At 40.3% G+C, this 10,228-nt stretch overlaps 1 protein-coding gene across 1 annotated transcript in view; it reads left to right on the top strand.

Moving 5' to 3' along the window:
- CALN1 (calneuron 1) overlaps positions 1-10,228 on the top strand; it is a 501,720-nt gene that overhangs the window by 235,459 nt on the left and 256,033 nt on the right. Inside the window, exon 4 of the mRNA XM_069089548.1 lies at positions 554-697. Within this exon, the coding sequence (XP_068945649.1) occupies positions 554-697 (144 nt within the window). The remainder of the gene's footprint in view (positions 1-553; positions 698-10,228) is intronic.

Genomic DNA, 10,228 nt, shown 5'->3' with positions numbered 1-10,228 from the left:
GGAGGGACTTTCAGGCAGGGGATGTCAGACCTAGAAGGAGCCTTTTAATAGAGAATGTCAGAGCTGAAAGGAACCTTTGGACATAGGAGGTCAGAGCTAGGAGGGCCCTTAGAACAAAGAATGTCAGAGCTGGGAGGGACCTTAGAACAGAGAATATCGGGCTGGGGGTTCCTTAGAACATAGGATCTCAGAGCTGGGAGGGACCTTAGAACAAAGAGTATTAGGACTAGGAGGAACCTCAGAATATGGAAACCATGATGTTAGAATGCAAAGGAATCCCATACACAATCCAATCAAAGTCCTCACCTCCACAGATGAAGCAATAATAGCAGCCAACCAAAGGACAGAGAGAGGTAGCCCATTTGGGGTCGTGTAGCAAATAAAATATGGAGCAGGGGACTAGAACCCAGGCATCCACTGCTCCTGACTCTGTACCTTGTTCATTCTGAGAGGCATCTTGATTGTATTAGAACAGAAGTCAGACAGCAGACGAGGAGTCCTTACACTCTATTCCTCAAAACCTTTTGACCTTCTTTGCATTTCCCCCTTACAGAAATCCGTGAGGCCTTTCGGGTTCTGGACCGAGATGGGAATGGCTTCATCTCCAAGCAGGAGCTGGGCATGGCCATGCGCTCGCTGGGCTACATGCCCAGTGAAGTAGAGCTGGCCATCATTATGCAACGCCTGGACATGGATGGTAAGTCCTGGTCCCATAGGGACCCCCCAGACAGTTGGAGCCCTTGGCCTAGACAATTTCCTAGGCCAGTTGCAAAGCTTCCTTACACATCTGGCCTGCACAGGTTTGGCATTCTATTTCTACACTTCCAGCAACAAAGCTCCTTATTTTATTGACTCATGGTGTTGTCCTTCCCAACTGCTGGGAAATAGTGGAAAAAGAGAGAAAGGATGATGAGATATGAGAGGTAGTGAGACAGAAATGTGCTGGGAAATGTTTAACAACCAACCTTCTGGAAAAAAAAACCTCATAACATACTTTTAAGTTTAATCAACATTATTCACATTTTCTTCATCACTTTCCTAAGTTTAGAGTAGATAATCAACAAAACAAAATCAAGCCCTGATTTATAGCATTTGCTGATTTCTACCTTATAAATGATCACACTGGAAATTTAACAATTAGCTCTCCCGAGCTCCAGATAACTCCAACACATCCCTGTTGAGGGTTAATGGAAGGGTATGACTGGAGTGAGGAGACCGAGGTTCTAGACCTAAGTCTACTAGTAACCAGCCTAAGTTCATTTGAGTTGGTTGACTTTGTGTTTCTCATCTGTTAAATGGCAGAGTGATTCTTGGTCCTGTGACTTTTGGATGTAGACTCTGTAATCCATTATTTCTGTGACATTAACATTTCTCAGAGGATGAGCAGTTGAGGCCTTGTGGTGTTAGGAATTGGGACTGAAATGGGGGTAGGATGGAAAGCCTTCTTGCAATGTGGCAAGCCCATAGATCGGTTGATTGTGCTGTTCCTTTTGGTTTGAGGTGATAATCCGACTCCCCACAGTATCCTATACGTGATTTGACCTTCCTGTGATGATCAACAGAGTGATGAGACTGACAAAAATTCTTTTTTTGGGAAGATGCAGCAATTCGTGCACTTTTATTCCATCCCAGTCAATAATCATTTATTCCTTAATAGAAACACAATGGCCAAAAGGTAAAAAGTTAGAGTCTTGCAGTATTTTGCCCTAGTCAGACCACATCTGGAGAGTAGTGTGGGAGCTGCTGTTTGAAAAAGGATGCTTTTGTCAGACTTCAGAGAAGGTGACCAGGAGGGTGAGGGGTATTGGAATTCTCGTCAAGTGAGGATTGATTGGAGATAGGAACATAATATGTACTTAGTCACTCAACAAGCTTTTATGTGCTGGGCACTGTGCTAAGCCCTGGGATACAAAGAAGGATAAAAACTTCATTCCCCATTTTCTAATGGGGCAGACTACATGCAAGTGACTGTATAATGTAAGATAATGCAGTGCAAGTAAAAGGTCACTGAAGAGGGAAGAGCCTAGTAGTGGGAGGCCCCCATGAAGAAGATGGGATTTACAAGGAGTCTGGAAGGATGCCAGTGAGGAGAGGGAGAAGTCCAGGTACAGGGGACCGCTGGGTAGGATGCTCAGAATTGGGAAATTGTGTGTGAGAATAGCAAGTAGTCTCCTATTATCACTGCATCATGGACGTTGAGGGAACGGAAATGTAGAAAGGCTGGAAAGGTAGGAAGGGACCAGGTTGAAAAGATCTTTCAGTGCTAGAGGATTTTATATTTGATCTTGGAGGGAGTAGGAACTTACTGAGGTTTAATTGCATGCTTAGACCTACATTTCAAGCATCTCACTATATTAGCTATGTGAAGGACATATTGAAGTAGGGAGAGATGTGAGGAAGGAAGACCAGTTGGAAAATAAGTCTATGAAAAAACTGAGGGAGAAGGACAAGGTTGTTGTATTTAAATATCTGAAGGGCTGATACAAAGAGAAAAGATTAGATTTGTTATGTTTGGTCCCATGGAATAGAGCCAGGAGTAATGGGAAGAAATAGTGGTGAAAGATACTTTGGCCCCACATAATGAATAAAAGCTAAGAAACCAGATTTTCCAAAAATTAGAAGTGTTTGAAAGTAGGATGGATTTCCTTGTGACATGGTTAGTTCCCCATCATTGGAGGTCTTCAAAGAGAGGTTGGGTGACCATCATTGGGGATATTGTAGATGGTGCTTCCGTGACTTCTGACTCAAATCCATCATCCATTGCCTAATCCTGTCTAAGCTTGGGGCACTCCCGGTCATCCTGATCTATATCTGTTCACTGGAACCGGCTGACTCCAGAGGAGAGAGTGAGGCTGGTGACTTTGCACAGCCTCCCTCACTTAAATCTAATTCACTTATATGTCATGGCATCACCTCCCTGATGTCACGGTCCTCTTTGAAAATGAAAGACAAAGAAAAATCTCACCCAATGAGAAATCCTCAGTGATATCCTGGGACTTCTACTTTTCCTAGAGGTGGGTCAGGGATGGGGATTGACAACAGACTGGGGTGGAGAATTTCCATGGCACAGGCTAAGGCTTCCCAGGCAAAGGACTGGTTTTGGGCCCTTCTTTGTATTCCCAGAGCTTAGCACATGCCTAACATGTAACAGGTGCACCATAAATGCTATTAGATTGACTGAACATACAACCATGTACACTCCACACCTAGTATTCTTCCAGAGATGGTACCAACTCTGCTGGTAGTTTCAGTTATTAAGCACCCATCATGTATCAGGCTCTGGGTATAGAGGGTACAAAAATGGAAGCATCACTGTCTCTGCCCTTAAGGACTTTGTATCATATTGAAGGGAAGCAACATGAACCAAGATGAGGAAATATAAGATGCTCTGTGTGTGTGTGTAGAGAGAGAATATATATATATACACACACACCAATATATAGTTTGTATATAGATAGAGAATATACAGTATACATAGTAGTATATATAGTATACATATAGTATGTGTGTATATATACAGAATATATATTTTTATTGAAATACACATATATTACATGTAACAGTGTATGTGTGTGATATAGTCAGTATATGTGTGACATGTATAGAATGTATATATAGTACACATGCATAGTATGTGTGTGAATATATACAGAATATGTGGATATTTTTATTAATATGCATATACATATATATAGAATATATACAGTGTGTATATATGTAGAATTTATACATAGTACACAATACAGTATCTATACACAAAGCATACATACATATGTGTGTATATATATGTATATAGAATATGTGGATATTTTTATTAATATACATATATGTATATATAGAATATATACAGTGTGTACATATGTAGAATTTATACATGGCACACACATACAGTATCTATACACACAAAGCATGCATACACATGTGTGTATATATATGTATATATACAGAAGGAGGGGAGAGAAGAGGAGGTGAGCAGTGGTACCTATGGTGACAAGGATAGGTCTTGGGTAGGAAATGGCCCTTGAGTTAAGGGGCTCTCACATATGAAGGAAGGTGGGGATTTTCAGAGCCTGAGGTACAGAGGAGAGTCTTCTAGGCTTGGGGATCAGCCTGCAAGGCTGTGAGATGGGAGAGGCAGTGTCCTGGAGGGTGGACAGAATGGAATATAAAGTAAGGAAGGAGGAATGCTGAAGACAAATTGTGAAGGATCCTAAAAGCTTAACCAGAAGAGCTGATATTTGATCCTCAAGGCCAAAGGGAGCTATTAGAGCTTTTTGAGCTGGGGAAGGGCAAGGTGACCTCAGCTGTGCCTTCTTCGCCTTCTCTGTAACATGAAGGGGTTGAACTACATGAATTCTAGAATTCCTTCTAGTTTTGATATCATGTGACTGTACAATTTAGTGTAGAGTGGAAAATATCTTAAAAACATACAAAAAATCTGTTGTTCCTTTTGCTAACTTCCTGGTAAACATTTGCTATCTGTGAGTAAGACGTTTATTAAAAAGCATTTGCCTTCCCTTTGAAGTGTGGTTTCCTTGACATTTTATTTTCGTTCCTACAAAGGATCTGTAACATAAACATATGCAAATCATCTATTAGGATAAATTAAATTATCACCTAATTTTGTTAGTCAGGGGCCTAAGTAAGTCTGTACAGACTGAGGCTAGACTGAATTTTTAAGATAAGCTGAAATCTGCTCCCAAGAGGCCAGAGACAGAGAGAAAGCTCCCATGAACACCTGGGAAATATTCAAAATGAGTAATTTTGTAGCAGTAAAGCATTGGAAACAAAGTGGGTGCCCATCACCTGGCAGAAGGCTAACGAATTGAGGTTTATGTGTGATGTATGAAAAGCTCAAGAGATAATTTCTGGGTAATTGATCATTTTATTAATCATGCTAGCAATAATTAACAAAAGGGTCATTTGGCATTCTTGAATGCCAAAGATCCCTCATGGAACGTACCTGATGCTTACATGCTCTTAGAAAAATGGGCAATCCTGAGGGTGGCAATTGACTCAGATTGCTTAACAAGTAATGAGAGAGAATGAATATTATAATGACAGGGGGACCTGTTCTAAGGAAGGGCTGGGTGACTGTGACACTCCCAGCCTGGGGCAATCTAGACAAAAAATTTACCCCCTTGTCCAAACCTGTCTGTCTGAGTGGAACACAATGGACTGAAATTCACCTTAGACTAAGTTCTTTTAATGATTTTTCTAGTTGGGTGAGGCAACAGCTCCATCTACATAAGACAGTCTAGGTGGGGTAAATTTTGGGGATCTACCCAAAAATTTGTTATTTAATAATCATTTCTCATTTTTGCACCCTAAGAAATGTGAAGATTTCACAGAGAGACTTGGTAAGACTTATGAATAAGCGAAACCAAGAGGACATTGTCCATTTCCAGCAATGGGAAAGGAAACAGCAGTAATACACCTAAGAACCCTGTGCTGAATGCCAAGGTCAATCTTAACTCAAGAACATTGTTGATGAAGTGTCCCTCTTGGTGGAGAGGTGGTGTCCCCAGCTACAGACAGAACCTGGACAATGAGTCATTTTATTTTGCTGAAATGTTTTTTTGCTGTAAAGGAGAGCTCTATTGGGGAAGGTTATTTGAAAATGAGAGCAATGTAGAAAAAAAAAAGATCAAGAAAACATTTTTTTTTAAAAATATGGTGTCAGAAAATGAGTTAGCACCAAAATTAATTGGTAATCTTTTTTCTCCCCTGGGTATCTAGGTTCTGGGAAATTACTTGTAAAGGTTTGATTAGCTGTCTTGTTAACCTCATGTAGGAGTCCTCCAGGTCTCCCCTAACATTTTGGGGTGTTTTCAGTCGGCCTATGAAAGAATTGGGTCCTAATTTCACCTTTTCCTCCTTGCTTGGGGAAATGAGCAGATGGCCCTCAGACATGCAGCCCTTTCAGATTAAGGTTGCCTACTGGCATCCAGCAACAGGGAGCTCTGTGGTCACAGGGCCAAGGCAAGGAATGCTTGGGGCGATGCTTTTCCAGGTGGGTCTGAGTGGGGATACTGATGCTTATATGTGTTCAACAAGAGCCTTCTGTAACCCGAGGGAGTGTGCTAGCAGGGACAGCTTAACCCGAGCATCTGGGCATGGTTAGGAGGGAGTGGAGCTGTCTCACTGGATGGATTAACCACACACATTTCCCCCTCTGGGGACCTGTGCCGGCTCATGCCCATTGGTGAAGTCATACCATTGGCAGTAGACTGGGCTGAAATTAGTCTGAGGCTGAGCCACATAAGGATTTCATTAGGGAATACCTTGGGAGTCTGTTTGAATTATTGGCTGCACCAGCAGTGGTAGTCTCCTCGACTGGCTTTAAGGGCTGGCTTGGATTTTATGGACAAAAATCCCATGAGAGTCAACCAGGGTTAGTTTCTAAAAGTACCCCATTTGCTAAGGATATGATGGGTTAGAAGATTATGGCAGAGTTGACGTTTGGACTCTTAGCCAATTTATTTTAAATAGCTGAAAATGATACTGGGTATAGTTATGTCTTCGCCTATGTGTTAAGCATTGGAAGAGAAATGCAAATGACTAGGTAGGACTGGTGCCCAGTTCAAGGTGCCATAGTTGATCGTTTTCAGAATCTTAGAATTTTTTCTGTTTGAATAGAACCTATTGACCATCTAGTTCAGTTGATACCTGGAAGGAACTGCCACTCTAACATAGCTAAAAAGTGGTCATTCAGTTTCTTACTGAAGACCTCCACCGAGAGGGAAGCTGCTGCCTCCCGAGGGGGCCCATTTCCTTTTGGACAAGCACCGATTGTGAGGAAGTTTTTCCTGACATCAGCCCAAGCTGGTTTCTTTGCAACTTCTACCCACTGGGCCTGATTCTGTCCTTGGGGGCCAAATAAAACAAACATAATCCCTCTCCTACCTGACAGCTCTTCAAATACTTGAAGAGAACTCTCATTTTCCCCTGAGTTTTCTCTTCCCTAGTTTAGACATCCCCATTTCCTTTAGCCAAGCCTTGAGACAGGGTCAGGACTCTTTGTCACACTGGTTATCCTTTGGGCCCTTTCCAGTTTATCAAGGTTCATCTCAAATTGTGATCTTCAGAATTGAACATAGGATTCTGATGTACAGCTATTCCTCTCCACTCTCCTCTCCACTCTCACTGTGGTCTGACTCGGGCACATTATGTAGGGTCTATCATCTCCTTATTCCAGGGAAATTTGCCTCTCTTAAGGCAACCCAAGGTCACGTGAGCTTTCTTTGGCTTCCATCATAGACTTTATTGAGCTTGGAGGCCACTGAAGAACCTAAATCTGTTTCCGAAAAACTTCTGCCTAACCATGTGACCACCACCAATCTTGTTTTTGTAAGCTGATATTTTTTAACCCAAGCATAAGATTTTACATTCTATGAAATTACATTTTCTTTCTCTTTAGAGAATGGATTTTCTGTATTGATATCACCTTCATTTCTGATATGTCCCTCTCTACTTTTCTACCCAGGAAACATCTTTGTATAAAGAATATTTTTTGAAAAAGAAAGAAAAGAGTATTTGGCAAAACCAATCAATAAATCAATGGAGTTTGATAGTATGAACATATTCTAAAGCCATGCTTCTCCACTTTTGCAAAGAAGGGAGGGAGTTGCATTTTCTCAACTCTTCTTAAGGGCTAATGGTCATTATAATTACACAGCACTCAATTTCATTTTTTGGGAGAGCTAAATTACATCTTATTAGATAGACCTCAATGGTCTATTCTGTCAAAATGCTCCATTCTGTCAAAATCTTTTTGAATCCTGCTGCGGTTGTGCAGTGTTGTTGTTATTGTCTGTAAATAAAAAAGTAAATAAAGTAAATTGGAGGAACATACCATCTATACCCTTACCTAAGTCACTGATCAAAATGTTGGCACATGGTCAAGCATAGATCCCTGGGTCACTCCACTGGAGACCTTCTGCCTTATTGAAATTGAACCATTAATGATTACTCATTGAGTAATAAACATTGATTTATTGATCACGTGACCAACTAATCAGTTCCTAATCTAATTGTATCGTTTTCTAGTCTACATCTTTTTGTTTCCCAGTAGGTCAACAAGAATTTATTAAATACTTACTATGTGATAGGCACTATACTATGATAAAATATTATATACTTTATCAACTACTTTTCTAAAAATTTAATAAACTTCCTAATCATCTTAATCAACTAGTTTAGTGTAAAAAAAATAGAAATTAGGTTAGGCTGGTATAACCTGTCCTTGATAAAGCTCTGCTGGTTTTTGCAATTCCTATTTCTTTCTAGATGTTCACCAACCAGGGCAGTTAGGTGGCTTAACAGATAGAATGATAGACTTGAAATCAGGAAAATCTGAGTTAAAATCCTCCCCTGAAACTTATTAGCTATGTGACCCTGGGAAAATCACTTAATGGACCTCTTTCAGTTTCCTCGTCTGTTAAATGGGGATAATAATAAAACTTACTTCACAGGGTTGTTGTGCAGATCAAATGAGATAATATATACAAAATACTTTGCAAACTGTAAAATGCTACGTCCATGCTGGATATTACTGACCTTCTCTTTAATAATCCATTCTAGAATTTATCTGGGAACCAAAGTTAAGCTTACTGCTTTTCCCTTTTTTGAAATTTGGGTCAATATTTTCTTTCCTCCAATCCCCTGATACTTTTCCTATTTTTCATGATTTTTTTCATGAATATTTTTTTTTCATGAATTTTTTTCATGATTTTTTCAAATAATCCCAAATGTCAGTTCTTTCAGTACCCAAGGCTCAAGTTCAAGGGGGCCAGGCGACTTGAAGTCATTGAAGGCATTTTAATGCTCTCTTATCTCCTTACTTATCTGGGGTATCAAGGTCTCTGTTAGTTCTTTTTAATCCAGTCATTTCCATGCAAAAATCATCCTCCTTGTCCTGGAGGAAAAGCAACACGAAATCCAAATCGTTCCAGGTTCTCTATGTTGTCAGTTATCACTGTCCCATCCACCCCGAGCATTCATTCATTTTCCTTTTCCCACCCAAATGGATAATCCTTCCTCCTGTCCATTTTCCAGTTTTTAGCTTTCCTTAACAGCTTCAGCTCATGCTTCAGACTCTTGATACTGTTTTTTTTTTTTAAACACAGACTGTCCCATCATCTTGTCTTCCCTTTGTTATATGCTTCCATCTTCTGTAAATATCTTTTTTAAAAAATCTAAGTTGGCCAATTGTTTAATTCACTTTGCATTCACATTGGTCTTTTCAGACACCTCAGGTTTTTCCTCCCCCTCTCAGAACTGTTTCCCTTTATGTCTTCAGAATTTCATCCTTGAACATCTCCCATCCCTTCTGGCTTGATTTTCCCTGAAGAATTTTAATGGAATCCTATCTCTCCTTCTTTGGAATACTTTGAAATCAGCTTCCCCTAAATCTAGAGTCTCTGTCCAATTATATTCACATTCCTTCTTCTTTATTAGAAATTCTAGGCAGGAATTTCATCATTTTTGTCCTTGTCATTTTTTACAAGGTCTCTCCTTTTGGTATTTGACCAAACTCCACAGTTCCTTTTGATTCCTTTGGTCCCAATTGCTTCTCCATTTAGGCTACATTTAGACTTTCTCTCCCTCTTGCATTTTTTTTTTGAGGTGAAAGAGGGAGAAGAGGTTGCACTTGTCTTCATATTTTTTTCATGTGCTAGATTTGGAGTCAGAAAACATGGGTTGTTATCCTGGCTTATCGACTTCCTGTTGTAGGCATCAGTTTTCCTTGCTGTATTGACATAGCTGAACAACCAACAATCATTTGCTAAATGTTTACTGTGGTCTAGGGAGCATTGGACTAGATCAACAACTCTCAAATTTGTTGGTCTCAGGATGTCTTTACACTTTTTTTGGGCTGGGGGGCGGGCTATAATCAGAATTAAGTGACTTACACACCTAATACATATCTGAGGTCAAATTTGAACTCAGGTCCTCCTGACTCTAGGGCCAGTGCTCTATTCATTGTGCCACCTACCTGCCCCAATGCCATTCTATCTAGTTCTGTCTTATGGGTGGGGTTATACCATTGAAATTCACAGTTATGATTACTAATTGTGTATTTCCCTTCATCCTATTTTCTTTTATTTATCCTTCTCTCTCCACAGCCTCTCTTAATCTGCCCTCTCTTTTTATCACTCCCTTCCCCTTTCTCTTATCCCTTTCCCCTCTTACTTCTCTGTAGGGTAAGATACATTCCTATACCCAC

The sequence above is a fragment of the Petaurus breviceps genome, unplaced genomic scaffold (genome assembly GCF_028583685.1).
Source record: "Petaurus breviceps papuanus isolate PSGF00001 unplaced genomic scaffold, PetGlider_PUasm1.0 186, whole genome shotgun sequence".
NCBI lineage: Eukaryota > Metazoa > Chordata > Mammalia > Diprotodontia > Petauridae > Petaurus > Petaurus breviceps.
The sequence above is the reverse complement of the archived record's forward strand: the minus strand, read 5'-3'. Positions and strand labels throughout refer to the sequence as shown.